General features: G+C 39.8%; 1 protein-coding gene across 49 annotated transcripts in view; it reads right to left on the bottom strand.

Annotated features, from left to right (window-relative positions):
- PHLDB2 (pleckstrin homology like domain family B member 2) overlaps positions 1 to 21,051 on the bottom strand; it is a 234,842-nt gene that overhangs the window by 37,395 nt on the left and 176,396 nt on the right. For 34 of the 49 annotated variants that reach the window (XM_043594101.1, XM_043594107.1, XM_043594123.1 and 31 more), the window contains 4 exons: positions 10,180 to 10,308; positions 4,278 to 4,433; positions 3,234 to 3,344; positions 259 to 348 (listed from right to left, as the gene is read on the bottom strand). In XM_043594101.1, coding sequence (XP_043450036.1) covers positions 259 to 348; positions 3,234 to 3,344; positions 4,278 to 4,433; positions 10,180 to 10,308 — 486 coding nt within the window. The remainder of the gene's footprint in view (positions 1 to 258; positions 349 to 3,233; positions 3,345 to 4,277; positions 4,434 to 10,179; positions 10,309 to 21,051) is intronic. The other 15 variants (XM_043594151.1, XM_043594143.1, XM_043594113.1 and 12 more) reach the window with 1 other exon arrangement.

Raw genomic sequence — 21,051 nt, 5'->3', positions numbered from 1 at the left:
ACTGTCAAACAGTCTACACACACACACACACACACACACACACACACACACACACACCCCGAGTGCATCTGCATTAGACACAAAGATAATCCCTGAAATCTTCAAAGCATAAATAAAAGGCAGGGAAACCATAAAAGCATTGAACGCTTTCTAAGTTCACTTAAGTGAACGTTTTCCTATTTAGCTGATCACATAAAACTGAGGCACATCTCTTGATTTCCAAGGTGATACGAGTGGACATGTAAAATCATAGCTTACCTCTTTTAGAGTACTGGGGCTGACAGGAAACCCTTTCCCCCCAGTGAGGCTGGAGTATTTCTTTTCCAGATTACAAAGATTTTCTTTTTCCTGAAGGAACACAAAATCTATTAAGCTTAGTCAATCTTAGATTTCCCTGGTGACTAATGATAGCAAGTATTTTTTCATGTGACTTATTGTCTCTTCGTATATCTTTTTTTCGTGAAGTGTTTGTATTCAGTTCTTTTGCCTGTTTTTTTTTTTAATTATTTATTGAGTGTTTATTGACCATTAATGAGTTATAGGAGTTTTTGTTATTTTCTGGGTATAAGTCCTTTGTCATTCTCTCTTTAAAAAACCTTTGCTTATCCCAAGGCCAGGGAAGTGCACTTGCAGTCCTGCATTTTCTTCTAGAAACTTTATCACTTTAATTTTTATGTTGAGGGCTACAATCCGCCTTGAGTTAATTTATATGCATGGTGTGAGGACAGACATGTTAGCGCTCTTTTTTTCCCCATGTTTACCCACTTGATCCAGCACTATTTGTTGGAAAGACTTTCTTTTCCCCACTGGATTAATTGTCTTGGAACCCTCTGTCAAAAATCAATAGACAGTATATGTGTGGGTCTATTTCTGGGCTTTCTGTTTGGTTCCATTGATCTGCATGTCTGGCTGTGTGTCAGCACCACATCATTTTAAATACTTTATAGCTTTAGAGGCAACCTTGAAATCAAATAGTATAAATCCTCCAACTTGGTTCTTGTTCAAAGTTATTCTGGTTATTCTATGCCCTTGGCATTTTCATACAGAGTTGATTCTTATTACTTGTAAGTCTTATGTTCTATAACATTGCCGTGAACACTGCATTAGTAAATACTGAACTGTTGTTCCTATCGAAAAGACAGAGTTGGGTTACTGTGGGCTTCTGGTCGAAATCATTTCATCAACTGATCAATACATAATTTTGCTTTCTGGGTGTTCATGTTCAAAGGCATCTTATTTAAGATATATTGTTGATTACTAAACACTGAACTCACATCTAACAGCACTACAATTCATGCTTGAATAAAGCTCTTTTAACACATGTATTTTTTCCATAAGGCACATCACAAACTTCCTGCCCTTAGGAACAGTAGACAGTACATTAGCACTATGCTCGGGAGGTAATTTAAACAGCAAAATCATCAATGAAAAGCACAAAAAATGTGAAAACATAGCACGAAATAGCCCACAAAAAGGACACATCTCTTTATGACACTTGGAGCACAAAGGCAGAGTGTTGCTTCGTTCAACCTCAGTTGGGATGGTGTATGCTGAGTGATTACAAATTGCCACCGTTCTGCACATGTCCATCAATGAACCATAAGACAAGTATTGATTTGGGGACTACAAATAGATCTTAGTGAGCCGGCAAATTCACAAATATAAACTTCATAAATAATGCAGATCAATTGTAAATTTTAGCATCGACTGTGTCAATTTCTATAAAAGAGTCTGCTGGGATTTTGATTGAGATTGAGATATATCTAGGGACACCTGGGTGACTCGGTTGAGCATCTGACTTCAGCTCAGGTCATGATCTCATGGTTCATAGGTTCAAGCTCTGCATCGGGCTCTGTGCTGACAGCTCAGAGTCTGGAGCCTGCTTTGGATTCTGTGTCTCCCTCTCTCTCTGCCCCTCCCTGACTCATGCTTTTTCTCCCCATCAAAATAAATAAACATTAAAAGCTTTTTTATAAAGATTGAGATATATCTATAGATCAATTTGGGAAAACATAAACCATAACCTTTAGACCACAATTTTTAGAATAGAATTATACTTTATATATTTTAATGAGAAAGTGGCATTTCTATGATTGTGATTACCCATTTAAAAAATCTATCTCTTATGAGACTTTCCCCCCATTTTCCCTAAAGGTTCAGAAACCACTTAAATACTACATATTACACTATCTAATTTAAGCTGTGCCTTTGACTATCACATGCAAAGGGTGATGGGGAGGTTAGTGGAACCAGAGTTCATCCCCAGAACAGGAGACAGGGATGGAAAATATACATCCATTCAGAGATTTCCAGGTGCTGAAGAAGCAGGAGGAGGGGAGCTATCAGGGATCTGTGTGGGCTACATAGGCACCTTGAGTGAACTCATAATTCTGTGTGAAGGACCACTTTTCTCTCTCTCTTCAACCTAAAAATAGCTGAGTAGCTAAGATGAAAATAGTGCAGCTACATTTCTTCTAGGTGGGACCACGGTACAGCCTCATCCTTTAATCCATCATTCTTTCTCCTGTACCCCATTCTGGGTCCATCTCATGTTTTCAGGATCACATCCTAGGTAGTGGCCTGGATACAAGGCTCAGTCCTGAGACTAGCCCCATTAACTTTACCTCTCAGCGTCTTAGACCTAACATTAGGCCAGGGACTATGTCAGAAGATCAGGCTGCAGGTTGGGCAAAGGAATCCCTTTAATTCAGCCACTTTAGGTGCTGGGCAGATGGAAACACACAGTCCCTTTGGAGAGGATGATCTTGTCACCCATGTAGGATGTCTCCCTAGTTAATTAAGCCTAACTAAGCTCAATGTGGCAATTTGCCACATGCAAATAACTGGAGTTAAAAATACCACAGCAGCGGAGCCAAATATTTGGTAGCGGCCAAAAAAAAAAAAAAAAAAAAGCAGAATATGTTCTGCCTATTCGATGAAAAATACGATTTAAAAGAGGAAAATCAGAAAATGTACATATTTTCCATAATTTGAATTTTCACACTGGAAAAAGCATGAGGAAAATGTCCTTGCCTATTTTCTGAATTATAGTTAATTATTCACAGATCATCAGCTTATTAATGTGGAGGATTAAATACAAATATATATTACAAAGCTTCTTTAAATTGTAATTCACTATTCACAAGTAAAAGGTACTTGCTCTGAAGGAAGCAACTTTCCCCAAGTTGGCACCTGAGTTTTCTTGCAACCAGAGCTGAAAAGGAAATACTTACTCTTTGCAACATCATTATTAAATTATTCTTTTCTTTTACAAAATGATCTTGTTCTCTCTGAGCCTGCTGAACAATGTGATTGGCTTGCTTTTTCAAGGCAGAAATCTTTTCCTGCAGGGAAAAACATGATCATATGTAGATGCATGTCAGACAATTCAAAAGTTGGCCAGTATGTTCTGGAAAAGGGAGGAAAGTGTTTACAACTGGATCAGCAGCGGCCACATTTTCGTTGGTGGTAGCCAGTGATTATCATTACCCAGAGACTGTGAGGTAGTTTCTCTGACCTCCCAAGCTCAAGGCTTTTTCTTTACCTGAGGTCAATATAGTCCAAGTGACTTAAAAATCTATTTGAAGAATCCAGAAGTCAACAGGAAATCTTGTTTTAGATTATAAATGAATTTTTGACATCATCTTGGGAGACGCCTTATGGAAAAAATAACAATGGAATTTCTTATTTAAACTCAGAGCTTAAGATGTCACCTTCTTCATCTTCCTTTCCCTCAATTTTATTGGTTTAGTACCGAGCCCTGGGATGTGAGTCTAAATTTTGGAAAAAGAGGTGAATCCTGGGCTGGACATCTGGGTGTGGCCACTGGGCGGGCCAGCAATGTGCATGGCATTCCACGGGGTTATTTCTAATGGTTGTAAGCTACCAGTTAGCTTGACAACTACGAACAATGGCAACAGACAATTCCAAAATAGGCTTTGTTCACAGAGTTATTCTAAATCCAGTTACTATGATTGCAAAAGCAAGTAACTTAAGACAAATATTTAGATTTCTGATTTTCTCTCCCTTGGTTTCCATGCATGTGAAACAACCAGATATTATTTCTAAATGCATCTGTAGCATTAAGTAATGATAACTAGACCACATGTCAGTTTATCTAGTTTGGAGCACCCCATGGTATATAGATGGCAGGCTCCATACTCTTTCCAGCATCACATGTGGTTTCACACACAGAGATGTTCAGATATAAAGACTGGTAGACAGAGAGAGAGAGGTGAATTGGATTTTTTACACTGAATGACGCCTGGCTAAAGTACCTTTCTGGTAACGATGTTCCGTTGATATTCAGCTACTTCGCGCAGGAGCTGTTGGGTCAGGTTCTCCTTTTCCTCATCCAGGCGGCTCTCATGTTCAAGCTGCTGGAACTCCAAGTCTTCAAAGTGTTTGCTCTCTACATCCAACAGGTCAGCATCCTGGGGAGAAAACAAAATGAAAACAAGACATACCAGAATGGCTGCAGCCTTCTTAACGTGAAGAAAAAATTATTAAAAGCAAATAGTCCAAAATATCTTTTCAATTACTAAACTGACCAGGGTGGGAACATGATAATCCTCTCTTTTGGAGTTAAATCCCAGAGCCAAGGCCATTGGTGTGGTATCGAAAGGAACTGGGGGTGGGGTGGGAGAGGAGAATTTATTTGACTCAGTTTTAGACTGTTCTGTGGATGTTGGAATTCCTTTTTTTTAAGTTTATTTATTTACTTTGAAAGAGAGTGAGCATGAGCAGATGAGGGACAGAGAGAGAGAGAGAGAGAGAGAGAATCTGCGCTGTCAGCACAGAGCCCAACACTGGCTAGCGCTCATGAACCGTGAGATCATGACCTTAGCTTAAGTCAAGAGTCGAATGCTTAACTGACTGAGCCACCCAGGGGCCCCTGGATGTTGGAATTCTTGCTTTAAATCAACTAAGTGGTTTTAAAATAGATCCTAAAGTATAAAAAGACTCAGTAAATTACTAAACATTATCTGCTGACCAAGGTGTGACATGATCTCTTGAGAAAACTCTTATTTTCCACAAATTTTCAAATGAAATGAGAATTTGGCATAGAGATCAAATTCAAGATCCCAAAGTTATTGACTATAAAAAAAAATTCAAACTCTGGCACACATACAGATTAGAGGTCTCTAAGAGGGTATGTGTGCCCCAAGTGGCACACGACACAATCCCCTGGGGTATAAGAAGAAAATATTAGACCTTCTTCATATTTATTTTTAGTTTTTCTTGTCTTTTACAATTTCTCAATAAATGTTCTCTAATGTATATTTAGGTAGAGTCTATGTACACTATTTTGAATAAATATATATTTTTGAGCACGTATGCAGTATACATATTTATAATACCATATGACCTATCTTCATATATATAGGCATGTATGCTCAAATAATCTTATTTAAAAGAGAAGTCATTGAAAACAGTTTGAGGTTGGTATTTTTACACTGGGCTTCTGCGAATCCCATAAAATTGCTTACAAAGATTTTTACTGGAAAGAGTGGAACCACAGCATTCATTAGGCACAAAGAGTCACTCAAATGGTTAAGCACTACTATTTGGGAACAATTTGAAGACATTTAAGAAAGATCAGAAATCACAAAAATCAGATGGTCTAGGACAGGTATTTCCTAACCTATGAAATGTCTGAAGACAGACGTGAATCTGTATCTGTGCAGAGTCTGGCTCATGTTGTATAAATTATTCTTCAATTTACATGAAAAAAACTTAATTTTGGAGCCTTTGACAAAACCATAAATGCGGTATGTATAGCATATTTTTTAAAAACATATAATTTGTAAGTAACATATGGCCAAAAGAAACAGCAGCTAGGCTATATGGTTTACAACTCTACAAAGGTAAAACAGCCAGGGCATTTTTTTTTTCAACCAAAACATCACAAAGAGTTGGATAAATAAATATGATAAATGAGATTCATATCAGTTTTTAAACATACCACCCCCTTTTTTTATGTAAGTGATAAATTGAGCCTTTTAATCAAATGGAATAATATGTTTCTGCCTTCTGGAATGAATTTTATTCTGGAGATGATTCATAGAAGGACTATTAGCTACCATGCAATTACAAGCAACACTATAGCAACAAGATTATTATGTCAACATAGTGGATTCTGAAAACTTAAGAGCAGGAAAAACAGTTTGAAAAATATATTCAGTGTTTCTTAGCACTTTTTTATATTTTAATTGGCCAAACAGAAAGTAGTCTTGGTTTGAAGTTATTGGTTGACATTTCAAGTTTATCACACATGTTATGCTTATAACTTCTAAAGGAATTAATGAATTTGGACCAAATCTAGTCACTATAGAAGTAATTAAGAGAGAACTCAAGTATCATGTCTTGAAACAAAATACCTGTAGTCTTGAAGCAATACATCAGTGAATATATTTACCCATGTGGTCATACACGCCCAAGTTTTTAAGGTCTTTCCATTAAGTTTGGTTTGGGGCTAAAGATTATTGAGATAAATAATTCCATAAACTTTTTTTTTTTAGTATATAAATAATCTTTACTTGAAGTGGGCATCTGTCTCACAATATACACACTATGCCAGTCAGTCACTTATTCCACATCTGGTTAAAATGCAGCATTTGTTATCTTAACCCCATGAAGGTCACAGAGCCACTAATTTGTAGTAAATATTTAAACTGTTGCATGACAATAACAGCACACTGGGTAGGAAGGTTGAAAATTAAAGCTAGGCTGAGCACTCAGAATCTGCTGGTATAATCATCTGATCAAGTTATCTAAACAATTAGAATGTGTGTATGTAAACTTACACTGTAAGAGAAACACAACTTGGTGGGGGAAAAAAGCTTGCAAAGATTTTGGATAAGAATAAGAATTCAGGGGATGGAATTTGGGGGCAGGAGTAGCTTAACTGAGCACAGAGTAATATATACAGGAAGCTCAAAGTCAAGGCCATGACTACTTGAATGAACATTGTAACTCAACTTCACTCTCTAAAAGGAACATTACAAATCTCTACTGGCTGGCAACCTCAAAGGCCAGGAATGAAAGGAAATAAAACAGCTGCACTCAAGAAAATTCAATGCCATTCCTTCTTGCTAATAATTGTTTTGAGAATTTATATGGCGGAAGTTTATGTGTAGACCTTAATGTCTTCTTTGCTTAGCAGAGGGACAGAAGAAGAGAATAGATATGGTATGTGGTACAGTAACAATCTCATGACAGCTCAAGGCCAACTTTGAAAACAAATTTAAGTGGGGCTCAGGATTTGTTAACATTTCTCCATCTTATGCCCAATAGTCAAACACTTTAACAAATGCACATCTTTGGAATTTGGAAGACAATGGAAATCATTAAAGCAACCTCCTCATTTCATAATATGAGGACACTGAGGCCCATAGAGGTTGAATGACTTGTCTAAGGTTAAAGGAGAAACTGGTTGTAGAGCCAGTGAGAAAAATGGTCTCCTAATTATAGATTTCACTGAATATATATACACACACACACATATATATATATATATATATTTTTTTTTTTAATCAAAAGACTGAAATCAACCATTCAGTTGAGTAAATCATCAAAAGCATCTGAAAACTGTCCTAGTCAGGTGTCTCCTTCGTTTAATAGTAGAACTTATCCTGACAAACAAAAGACACCTTTAACTTCTGCTTTCTTTTCCAAAATGCTTGCATCCCAGGGAACAATTCAACTGGTGAGCCCATGTCTAGTTGTATGTATACAACTACTCAGACGGAAACCGCATTCTGATTCTAAGGCAGGGAATTAGATATAAGAAGTCTGAGGTCCCTGGGTGGCTCAGTGGGTTAAGTGTTTGAATTCAGCTCAGGTCATGATCTCACACTTTGTGGGTTCAAGCCCCACATCGGACTCTGTGCTGACAACTCAGAGCCTGGAGCCTGCTTCATATTCTGTGTCTCCTTCCCTCTCTCTCCCTCCCCAACTCATGCTCTGTCTCTCTCTCTCTTCACACTCTCAAAAATGAATAAACATTAAAAAAAAAAAAAGAAGACGGAGAAGTCCAGTCATAAATCCATAGTTTTGTATGCAAAAAATCATTCCAGAATTTCAGCTTAAGTATTTGGGACAACACACGGTTTACGAAAATGATGTTCTTTTTTATTTTTTTATTTTGTATGACTCGCCACCTAATGAAATTCGTTGTAATAAAACCACCTTTATTGGATCTAGTTTAAATGCCTCAGGAAAGCTTTGTAATGAGGTGGTATGCTGATGTGTTTGAAGTCTGAAGGGAAATGAGCTGTGGTAACACAGGAAGTTCTTAGCATGAACGGACTTCTCATGAACTAAGTGAACTTTTTACTGATTAGGTCATGGGATTGGTGAAAAGTTACTCTGGTCATCATCCTTGTAAAATAGAATCCGTAGACTTCTTAATACAGGTGAACAGAACCTACTACTACTACAAGCCAGTTATCTCTCCCAAGGACAGGGGTTTGCAATACGAATTTTACACTCCGCTTGGAGAGGAAGAAGAAGGGGTCTCTGCCTTGAAAGATGGAACATCCTGTCCTCCTTTGTAGTCAACATCCTTAGAACAGACATAAGTTTATAAGTTATCCTGTAGAGGCTAGATGAAGCCATCATTATTTGTATCAGTCTGAGTCCAGGTTCTTAATAAAATCCTCCAACTGTTATGTGCAGCCATGTTGATAAAGAAGGCAAAGCAATAACTAGGTAACCAGAGGCAGAGAAGAACAAAATATAGAAGTTGCTGCCGACTCTAAATAAAGTCTTACAGCCACTGTGTAAAATCTTCAGTAATAAGGAGAGTTGAAAAACAGGAAACAAATATAAAAGTCCGTCTCTCAGTCTCTTTGGTGAACTGGCGTAAATGCAAACAAATTGCAAATGAAAATGATTTTACAAATACAATTATTTTCCCCAATCGTTTTTATCACAAAATTTCCAGAGAATTATGACATTGAGGGACAGGAAGTTTTATCTTCTTCCAGCAAATTCAGCTGTATACAATAACATGAGTAACGAGGAAGAAACACTGCTGGGACTTTTTTCATCCAATATTAGTAAGAAATTTACTATTTGTTAAAATATTAAAATCATTATGCTTCAGGTAAACCTGTCTGCCTTTATTAAGATGCTTTCAATCTCTGTGATACATTGAAGTTTCAGATGTAATTTTTCATAACCTGGTGATACTCTAAGGTATCAAATATTTTTGTATTAAAAGCAATCTTAAACATTTTCAAGGGTGGCTCTCTTAGCGGATGTTTCAACTTGCCTACTCCCAAGAATGAAACGCGCCTTCTTTTCTAATCACATGGAATCATAAATTGTTAGTCACTTCACACAAACTACTATTACGTGACTCCTTTCGAGACCTCAGACCGTTCATGACTGCTCTGCCAAGGTCAGAGTTTATTTGGGTCGCTGTTTATAGCAAATAACTCAGTTGATGAGAGACTCTGAAATATCAAGTGGTCTTGCTGGTGTTGGTGAAACTATCTACCCCAGGAGCCTCATTTCAGCGGATAACCAGCGTGGTCGCGGTGAGCACTGCCAACTTTAACGATCGGAGAATAAAGTCCAACTACAAAGCCCGTGCGGCACTGAGCTTTAAAAAATTACGAAGCTCGCCTGAGAAGACGTTGAGGGCATTGACCTGCAGGTTGGGCCTTGGCGTTTGCTGTGGTTGTGCTAATGAATTCAATGTCACTAAGAAGCAGAAAGAAAAAAACAACAACAGCAACGAGTGATGATGGGAAGCAAGTCAGAAAATAGGATAATTTTTGGACCAAAGTATAAAATCATCCAAGGGCAAACAGTACTCATGGTGTAGCAGAGAGTGCAGGGAAAGATGTCAGTCGATTTAAATGCTACAATCATGGTGTCAGTTATATGTCAGGAATAGCTCTCTTTTGTTCTGGAGAATGACTCCAGGACTGTTTCTGCATTAGAAATTAGTGAAGGATTCTGACAAGGAGTTGTTTAACTGATTAGCATGAAATAATATATATATATATATCGTCAGCATGCATATCTCTATTTAAAAAGTATCTAATGACTAGAACTTATGCAAATTTACGCTACGTGAAGTAGAAGTCATAGGTAAGTGGAACTTAATCGAAAAGACACCAAAAAACAAAAACAAAAAAACCTGGCACATTCCTGTTTGCTACTAACCCTCTTCAGTTGTTGTTGTAATTGTTCCCTCATGGACTCAGGACAATTGTCCAGCTGGGTCTTCTGCTCGGAGTAAAGCTCCTGAAGCCTCTCTAGTTTTTCCCTTTCAGCATCAAGCTTTACCTTCTCCTGAAGTTCAGAAATCAGAAAATAGAAGAACAGAAATTACCTTCATACCCGAGGCAGGCGTTAGTGAATATTTCCCAAGGGTAACACAAACACACATACGCACAAATGAGATACCCTATGAATATTGAAACGTACCTTGCTAGTGACTAAGATAAGGGGGTATAAGTGGAAGTAAAGACAAGGGGGTCCCATTTCTGCATTCTCAAAACATGGCCCACTTTACTGAGTGTAGGCAATGACCCCCGCCTTTCCTTCCATTCCTCCTTCCTTCCACCATGTTACAGAGCGAAGGAAGCAACGGCGATGTTGGTCAACAGTCAACCAAGAACAAAAGAAATGCCAACCAAATTTATAAGACAGCCTTGCAGAGAGTCCCTTGGCAGCGAACCAGACAAAGGAAACCAGGCATTTACCTCAAGTACTGTCGTGCTCCAATTTACTCAAGGCATTTGTTAAGCAAGCTTTGGAAATTATTGTAACTTTGTTCTCAGGTCGGAAGTCTGCCAGATGCACTAGCTGTCTCCCCGGTCATCTGAAATAGGTCTAGCTGTTTAACAAACTTCAAAGCTTAAGCAATTAGAAAATCTGATTCTAAGAGGAGCACTGAATTCAAAGGCTGAGAGAGCAAGGGAGAAGTCAAGCCTGACAAAACAGCAAGGGAAGGCGTACTGTGCAGTTCAGATACACCAACAACGTGTGCCGTTTACTGTGGAGATGAAGACTTCTCTACACTGACTGACATAAGAAATACTTGAAACATGGATTATGGGGAAAAGGAAAGAACACCGGGTTTCAGAAAACAGAAGAGAAAGGAGGAGACAACACTCGGTCCTTCCCAGTCACACACTCCAAAGTGACTCTGGATGCAGGTCTATCAGACAAATCCTGTAATTCAGAGACTGCCCAGCTTGACGTGTCACCTATTGAGTCGAGAAACAATACTTCAACCTGTGTAGTGCTTGTCTTCCCAACTCCTGTTCTCTTCATGAGGCTCTGAAGCCTTGAAGGCTAAATTTTACCTGGTGTAACTCTCTCAGCCTACACAGCCTACTTCATGAAGCACTACCATGGCTTGACCCTCAGTACACACAGTGACCACCACCTGACTCTCCTTAGTTCATTCTATGTGCACTGGTGGCGGTGACATTGCCTTCTAAGCATTATCAGAGAAGGATTTGTTTAAAATATGAAGCTCCTGCAGTAGTCCTATAAAATTATAGTTACTATAATGTCTTCATCCAAATGGCCACGATTTCCTGGGTAAACATATATTTAAATTCTTTACAAAAGAGGTTATGGTTTAAATCTAAAACTGTACGACACAAAAACCCATACCAGTTCCCTTAGGTCTCCATTTTTGGCAGAAAACTTGAAAATGTCAAGGGCATTTTAGAAATGTATATTGAGGGGTGCCTGGGTGGCTCGGGCTTAGGTTAAGCGTCTGACTCTTGACTTTGGCTCAGGACACGATCTCACGGTTTGCGAGTTCGAGCCCCTCATCGGGCTCTGTGTGGACAGTGTGGAGCCTGCTTGGGATTCTGTCTCCCTCTCTCTGCCCTTCCCTTGCCTGCTTTCTATCTCTCTCTCAAAATAAAAAAATAAAATAAAATAAACAAAAAAATGTATATTTAGATTTAGAAGTACATTCTTTTTTCTCTCAAAATGATTAAATCCAGAAGTCATAAAACTGAGAATCCTATTTCCTATATCAATCTAAAAATGCTTCTGCAACTTCCAGAGACTATCCAGAAAGTTCTTCAGTCTTTAATGGCAACTGTGTCCACCGTGCACATGGACAGTGCAGAAGTTGGAGAGAGAATGGCATGGTTCACAGAATGAAGGATTATCATGTGTTCATTCACAGTAAAGTTCAAAACACTAGGGCCACTTAGATTCTTTCCTTAGTTTCAGAATGAATCATTTTTTTCCCCTTTAATACAACCAGCAATACAAAACACCTGTTGACTTTTGGATAAGAAAATGTATTATTTCTTCTGTGTATGGATCAAAGATTGCCCTATTTACACAGCAAAAGAATTTTATCCAGTGGGGCGCCTGAGTGGCTCAGTCGATTGAGCCTCTGACTTCAGCTCGGGTCATGATCTCACAGCTCCTGAGTTTGAGCCTGGCATCGGGCTCTGTGCTGACGTCTCGCAGCCTGGAGCCTGCTTTGGATTCTGTGTCTCCCTCTCTCTCTGCCCCTAACCCGCTCAGTCTGTCTCTGTCTCTCTCAAAAATACATAAACATTAAAAAAAAAAAAAGAATTTTATCCAAAAAGAGTTCTATTTCTAGATACTGTATCATTGGATTTTGCAGCAATTCTAGATCCAAGAAGAAAGCTAAAAAAAAAAAAAAAAAAGAAAGAAAAAAAGAAAAAAGAAAAAAGAAAAAAGAAAACTATCCAATCTAATATGTGCAAAAGTGTAAATTTAAAGTTACATTTGCTAGAAAACATTGATACAATATTTGATTACATAGAAAGGCACTGGCCTGAAACATAGGTCTCAAATCCAAAGAAATAACCAAAGTATTCTTCTTTAAAAAAAAATTTTTTTTTGATGTTTATTTATTTTTGACAAGGACAGAGACAGAGACAGAATGCGAGTGGGTTAGGGACAGAGAGAGAGGGAGACACAGAATCAGAATCAGGCTCCAGGCTCCGAGCTATCAGCACAGAGCCGGACGCGGGGCTCGAACTCACGAACTGTGAGATCATGACCTGAGCCGAAGTCGGACACTCAACCGACTGAGCCACACAGGCGCCCCTAACATTTTTTTTAATGTTTATTTATTTTTGAGCGAGAAGCAGAATGTGAGTGGGGAGGGGGAGAGAGAGGGGGAGACACAGAATCTGAAGCAGGCTCCAGGCTCTGGGCTGTCAGCACAGAGCCCCAGTGCAGGGCTCGAACTCACAAACCGTGAAATCATGACCTGAGCCAAAGTCAGATGCTTAACCGACTGAGCCACCCAGGCTCCCCCAAAGTATTCTTCTCATGCTCTCAAGTTTTAAAATTATTTTTTTCAATTTTTTATCACTACTAATAAGCACAGATAACTAATAAAAAGTACCTTCTGTGTGCATAGTGCCTTCCTTCTGAGGTGCTGAAAATGCTTCGCAATCCCATACAAAGGGGCAGTTAGAAGAATTATGCAAGCGGGCACCATCAGAACCTTCCGCAGCTCCTCTGGTTTACCAATAATGCTGTGACCACTACTTGGGTCTCAGAGCGAAAGCTTAGTGGGGCCAAAGCTAGGGCAAAGGAAGGATGAAAGGTCTAGTGGCAGTTGGGGCCTGGCCATAAATCCGCGAGGACCACAGAGGTGATATCACTCCCGTGCCAGCCAGAAAGAAATTAATATTCCTATCTTCTATTTATTGTCCAGGAAGTGTCCAAGGGAAAATTGGCTCTAGGCAACCAGTTAATCAGAACTGAAAATCTCACCTTTTACAACGAAGACAAATACATGGGCAAATCGATGGCATTCCAGGGTTCAGAGATTCTTGCTTTTGACACGTAAGGTATGAAAACTGGTGTTATTTCCTTTCCCCAGATTTAAACTGGCAAACTCACCTATTCTAATTACTATAGGCACAGCAAACACCACATTGGCAGGAAGCATAACATTTTTTTGGGAGTCACGGATTTATTTTCAGGAAATAAATGTATTTAAGTGAATTGTAACAAATTTTAAATTAAATAAAATTTAAACTTTTAATAAGTTTATTAAATTTTAATGAGTCCATTTAATAAATCTTAAGTAAATTTAACAGATTTAACTTTGTTGAAAAAATAAGATTACAAGGAACTGGAACACTCCAGGAAAACCCGATGTACGAGGGCGCGTTTACGCGACCAAAACCAGAATGTGACCTCACTGGAGACATGGCTGCTTATGTTAGCACTGCTCTTGAGTTGACTTGTTTTCCTGTACCGGCAAAATCCAACTGGGTCACAAATTCACTGCCAGATTCTGCCTTTTCTTTTTTTAATATTTAAGATGGGTGTGCCTAAAAGGTAAATTATTCACAGCAAATTAAAGCAGAAGTCAGTACATAAAATCAGACTTACATTTGTTTCCATGGTGAATTGTTTATTCATTCACTCAGTAAATATTTAAGGGGACTGTAAGTAGAGAAAAGAGGGAGCCTGATCACTGTCCTCACAAAATACAGCCCAGTTGGCTTTATGGTTCTTAGCCCCAACTTTACATTAGAAAAACCTGGGTGGGTTTTTCAATATACTATTTTCCAGGTCTCCACTCAGTCAGACATCCAGGAGCAGAAGTCTAGGGAATGGGCATTTTTTTTTAAAGTGTATTTCATTTATGTACGCATGTATGCATGTATTTAGAGAGGGTGCGTAAGTGGGTGAGGGGCAGAGAGAGGGAGAATGCCAAGTAGGCTCCATACTGTCAGAGCAGAGCCTGATGCAGGGCTCAAACTCACGAACCATGAGATCACAATCTGAGCCAAGGTCAAGAGTATGAGGCTTAACTGACCTAGCCACCCAGGCAACCTGGGAATGAGCATTTTAAAAATCCCTCCATGTTTTCTGATACACAGCCAGGCTGGAAACCACTGAAGGAGCCAACTAAGACGATGTGAGAGGCACAGGCAATTGACAATCTGCTTTTTCTTTCTTCTTCTTTTTTTGAATGTTTATTTATTTTTGAGAGGGGGGGACAGAGAGAGGAGGACAGAGGATCCAAAGCAGGCTATGTGCTGACAGTAGAGAGCCCAATGTGGGGCTTGAACGCAGGAACCATGAGATCGTGACTTGAGGCAAAGTTAGATGCTTAACCAACTGAGCCACCCAGGTGACCCAACAATTTGATTTTTCTGATGAAGACACGGGACATTAATACACAAGGCACCAACGACTGTTCTTAAAACATTTGACTTTAGCACCTTTACTTTATAGTGTAAAAGGCCCCTCTTAAAAGTAACACCGCAATTGTGTGATTTTTTACATTCAGATTAAATGTCTCAAGTAAACCAAAAGAACTGTGAGATTCCAATAACCACGGTGCATTCAGAGAGGGATGATGCATTTCAAGTTCAGAGGCAAAGTGGCCCTCTTCTAGTCATACAAACGATCAGGAATGTGTATGGGTTCACCCTAGATAGTTGGAACTTGTACACATGAATTACCAATAATTCTTAATGAACCGAATAATCCAAAGCTCATCATAGGACCACTTATTTTGCTGGACATGTGGTTAGAAGACAGTAACGCAAGTTTTCTCTCTTTTAAGTTGTATTCTTGAAGGAACTGAAATTTAACTTGCTAGCTCTGTTTGAATCTCAGTATTACACAGAAAATTCTTGGATACCAAAGAAAAAATAATTTTACCACATGTAAGGAATACTTGGTAAGCAGATGGTTCAAGATTACTCTAAAAAGTGCTTACTTTATTAGCTTGTAGGGCTGCCAGATAAAATAGAGGACACTCAGTTAAGTCTGAATTTCAGATAAAAAACAAATGATCTTTTAATGTAAGTATGTCTCAAATATTGCCTAGGGCATAATTACACCAAAAAATTATTTTCTGTTTATCTGAAATTCAAATGTACCTGAGCATCCTATACATTTATATTTATATTTATGTTTATGTTTATATATAAATATCTATAAAATGGCATGTATTTATGATATATATATACATATACACATACATATATATAGGATATATATACACACACACATATATAGGCGATATATATATTATATATTATATATTATATATTATATATTATATATTATATATTATATATTATATACATATATAATTGCTGTTAAATCTGGCAACTTATTAGCTTAATAAAGATTTTATTAAGACTTAAGGCCCACCTTTGTAATTTCCAAACTGTTTAGCACAGAACTCAGCACATACTAAAGTATTTGAGTGTGTTTCATGAAACACTGGGTCAGATTTGGAGTTGTTACAGTGATGTGTTAAAATTCATAGTACCCAAGCCATCATTTCTAAGGGCAGTCAATCCAAAGTCCTTTCCATATACCCTGAGAACACCTTTCCTTCTAGTTCTTAAACCCTGTGGCTTGGTAGGTAGGCATTCTCATAGGTTCATAGATTAGGCAATTGTTTTAGGTCTAAAATCACTTATCTGAAATTCTTAAGGCCAGATGTGTTCCAGATTTATGAATATTCTGAATTTTACAGAGGTAACACAGTTCATATAAAGTCATTTCCAATAAGATCTGGGAACAGGTATTAAAAGGCATTTCCAGTAAGATCTGGGGACAGTATCTGCAATCAAACATGGTTCAATTTCTGCAGCTACTTACAAATATTCACGCAAGTGTGAATATCAGTCAAAGTCAGGTTTTGCAACCAACTACCTTTTGGTGCCGATCTTACAAAATGACTTTTTTTTTCCCTCCACAAAACTTTTCAGATTTTAGAATTGCAGAGAAAAGATTATGGACCTATGTCAACAAACGTTGGGAGCTGAGAACTCATTGTCTGCCTGCTTCTAAAGAGACACATCCTTATACTCCTTTCTTAAGATTTTTCCCCCCTCTGGTTTTGACATTTTAATTACACAATTGATGGATGTTTAGTATCAAAAAAACTGGAGAATTAGAACACTAGGGATTTATATAATCAAACAACTGCCAGAAAAAATAACCCTAATCTGGAATCCTGTTGATTTAATCCCCAAATCCCACGATATACTTCCACTTCCTCTAGCCAAGGAGCTGACTTTGAAATGTAAGAAAGAGGCACGGGAAGGGCTGGGTCCCTTCTGAACATGACTGTGACTTGGCAAACACTCTGTACTCAAGAGGCATTAACACTTTGCTGAGGAATTCGGGGCCAGGCTCTCTGTCTTCCCCTGGCTCTGAAGGAAGGATGGAGAGGAAGTAACAGGTACTTTGGCAAGATAATAATGGGGAATAAAATTTAACCATTTAAGATACAATGATATATGCTTATTGTAGAAAAATGAGTCAAATAACTTGAGATTTCATTGTGGAACATGGCGTATGGCATAGAGTGATTTAAGCTTCAGCTCACACTTTTAAGCCTGTTTTGTTATGAAAACGTACAGGCCAGGAAAGCAACAAAACGCCATAATCTATCTGTGTGGGGACAGATCCTAAAATAAAGAATGGTTGAGCTTTATGATGAGCATCCGGGTAATGGAAAGATTCTTCAACAAGCCTACGGACGCACAGCCCCTCCTTGACCATTTTACTGAACCTCAGTACAACTACGGAGTTTTGTATGCCAAAGGAGACAAAGAGAATAATCTTAGAGGAAATTGCAATTCCTCTATAATAAAGTAGAGGAAATTGGAAAACTATTTTTAGTTTTGGGTTCTTAATGTAGTCAGAAATAGGCAAAACCAGAAGGAAACCTACATAAAGAAATGCATATGTCCGCACCTGCTCAGCAATCCCTTCCTTTGGGCTTTGCTTCGGAGGGGGACAGTTGGGGGGGGGGGGGAGAGTGGAAAGAAGGGAAACCAGTCCACAACCAGGCCTTCGCCAGAACTGAGCTTCACGGTTCTGCTGGCTTCTCTGCTTTGCCACCAAGCTCATTAAACTGAATCGGTTCACTAGGGCAGAGATTAGTAATTCTCTCTCCTTTTACTCACCCCAGAAAAACACTATGGCCTCTTTGCTTACCACTTCTTCAAATAAATATCCTCTCTGGACTTATGTTCTAGTCCGATACTTGTATTTGTGCAGGGTTTATCCGTGTTCCTAGAGACTCTATGTGTGATGTGGCTACTGTCTGAGGACATGACAGGCAGGTGGTATAGAGCCGCATAGAAATGGACGTCTTGATGGTCTTGACAGTGGAACCCATGAGGGCAGAGGGAAAGTGAGCTCAGGGAGCCTCTGCAAAAATGTTCAATAAATGTATAATTGAACACATGGTCTCTGTTTTATATTGCATATATAAATATGTCTACAGTTTATATTTTATGTGGTAACATATAATGAATAGTAGTCATCTCTAACGTACAGGTTTCCCCCTGTACCTGAAAGTGGAGCACTCCTATGAAACCTTTCATAAAGCGTAAAGGGTGTAAAGCAAAGAAGCAATTACCACTAATTTATAGGGGGAAAGTTTTAAGCATTCCCAGACACCTCCCCCCCCCCCCCCCCCCCCAATAACCTCTCTTAGGTTTTTCTAATACCTTAGGACACATCTTGCTCATTTAACTGACACACAACATAAATGGTCAGGCGGTGGGGGCTTGATGCTAAGAGGCTGCTGTAGTTCCCGGGGAGGGCGCCTGGGGGCGCCACTCTGACTGCTGCTTCCTGCGGGTAAACGCTGAGCGCGGTACACACCTGAAGGCTGTTTTCACCTCCTGCCTTTTTTCATAAAAGCGCAAATCCTCTTGCGGTTCCTTTGAGTTAGTGAAAACAGGCACTAATGGAGGTCTTGCACAAACGTGAAATGGCATAACGTGAACTTTCGCAGCGAGTGATACCTGTACATTCATTTATACCAAATAGGTAAAACAGAATCACAGTCCCCAAAGCAGGTAAGAGACAATAGTAAAGACTGGCCTCGATCGCCAAGGAAACGATGTCGATAATTTCACACCAGTGTTTGAAATCTGAGGTGTTATTAAGCCTTCTTCCTATGGCCCCAGGCCTTGTCTCCAAAACAGTAGGACCAGGCTCACAGGATGTGCCATCAACATCTGAAGCAGAGCTTGCCTGGCAGGGATATCTTTTCAGGTTTTGGTTTTCTCATTCCACAGTTTATGTCTGACAGCAGCAACAGGTGTGTAGAAAAGGAAACGAGATCCAAAAGGGCAAAGGCCACTTCCTCCTTCTGTCTTACACTCGGGCTCCACTGGCAGCCTGACTAGAAGTCCACTGGCATGTGCACATAAGCAGACCATCCCAGATGGCCTGAACTTGGCAGCGCGTAGCTCTGGAGCAGGTGTTTGGCCCTGTGTTTCTGTTAAGGCCCAGCCTGGATTCACTGTTAGCAGGAGACGCAGGGACACTATTCCCAACGCATGCTGGGTGGTATTCTAACATGTCCCGTAAGCTGGGTAAACAGTGGCTAGCGGGGCCTTGCTCTATTTCACAGGCTAGAGAGGGAGATCAATACCTCGCAAGCCCAAAGCAAATGTGAATTATGAAATGTGATTTGTAAAAGGACTAAAAGAACAACAGGGAGAACACACTCCGGACTGGAACAGCCTGAAAGGGCTTTTCTGAAAAGCTAACAATGAACCTAAGCCCTGAAGGACAGAACCGACAAGATATGGAATATGGGGCAGGGAATTCCAGGCATGGGAAACAGATCTGCAAGGAAACAGATCTGGCAGGAAGTGGGGGAGGATGGCTGTCTAAACAAATAGAAAGAAGGCCACCGTGCACATCATATGAAGGAGGGGAAAATGACAGAAAGGCCCACGCCAGCTCAGGAATTAAGATTTATATAAAATATGCTGGAACACAAATCAGAATGATATGATCTAATATTTATTTATTTATTTATTTATTTATTTATCTATCTATCTAGAGCGAATGAGAGAGGGGCAGAGAGGGAGTGAAAGAATCCCAAGCAGGCTCCACGCTCACCATGGATCATGACCTGAGCCGAAATCAAGAGTCAGATGCTTAACTGACTGAGCCACCCAGGTGCACCATGACCCAATTTCTGTATTTTTAAAGATCACTCTCACTGCTGTGAAGAGAAGGAACTAAAGGAAAGCAAATGGAATGTTAACTAAAGAAGAGATTCTGATGGTTTAGAAGAGAAGGCTGTTAGAGGAGATGCTGAGAGGTTGAAGTAATTGGGAACTCTTTCTGGAATCACTATAATGTGAGGGTGATGGAGAAAAAGAAGTGTCAAGATCTACCTCCAGGTTTCTATTTGGACCTAGAGGTGGCTCTATATGCCATCACCCAGACTGGGAAAACTGGAGGAAGAAGAGGACTGGGGGAGGCCAGGGTGGGGGGCGGTGGGGGGGGGGGGAGGAAGGGGTGGGTGTGTGGCCGGGGAGGGATTTGGAAGACAAGGGGAAGGATCAAGAGTTCATTATGAGTGTTCACTTGGCAATAGCCGTGAAATTTCTGAGTGTAGATGTCGGGTAGGCTACTGGATAGGAGTCAGAAGTTCAGAAAAGGGTTGTAGGCTAAAGACATACACTCGACAGTCACCAGCATATACAGGTGATGGGAAGCCATGGCTATAAAAGAATGTGAGGCTACAAGAGAAGAGGGTTCAGCTCAGAGACAAACACTCTAACAACTGGTTGTATAGAGGCAGAGGGACAAGCAAAGGGAACTCAGTTGGAAAAGTCAGAGACAATGAATAAGAGAAAGACAAGGAATACCAGATGAGGGGGCACCCAGAGGCCAAGGGGTGGGGTGGGGAGGGGCCAGGGCAAGGACACAGGTTTGTCCCCTGTCTTGAATGCTGCTCAGGAAGTCTGATCACAAGAGGACTAAAAAGCCTGCAGCGAGGTGGGCGGCACCTAGGGCTTCAGGAGTCTTAACAGGCACAAACCTGATGGAATAGTGGGGGCCTCAGCCAACTGCATCTGGGGGAATGGTAAATCAGGAAGTGAGGAAGAGGGCTCACAATGGAGTGATAGGGTACAAGAACTGACCTTTAAGGCACTTATCTTTGAGGGGAAGAGGGAACCCTCCTTAGCTTGAAGGGATGGGATACATCTGGTTTCTCAGGGAAGTAGGTGGTGAAGTCATCTCAGCGGGAGGAAAATGGACCAGAGG

This window comes from Prionailurus bengalensis, chromosome C2, assembly GCF_016509475.1.
Source record: "Prionailurus bengalensis isolate Pbe53 chromosome C2, Fcat_Pben_1.1_paternal_pri, whole genome shotgun sequence".
Classification (NCBI taxonomy): domain Eukaryota; kingdom Metazoa; phylum Chordata; class Mammalia; order Carnivora; family Felidae; genus Prionailurus; species Prionailurus bengalensis.
This window is presented reverse-complemented; position numbering and strand designations above follow the sequence as displayed.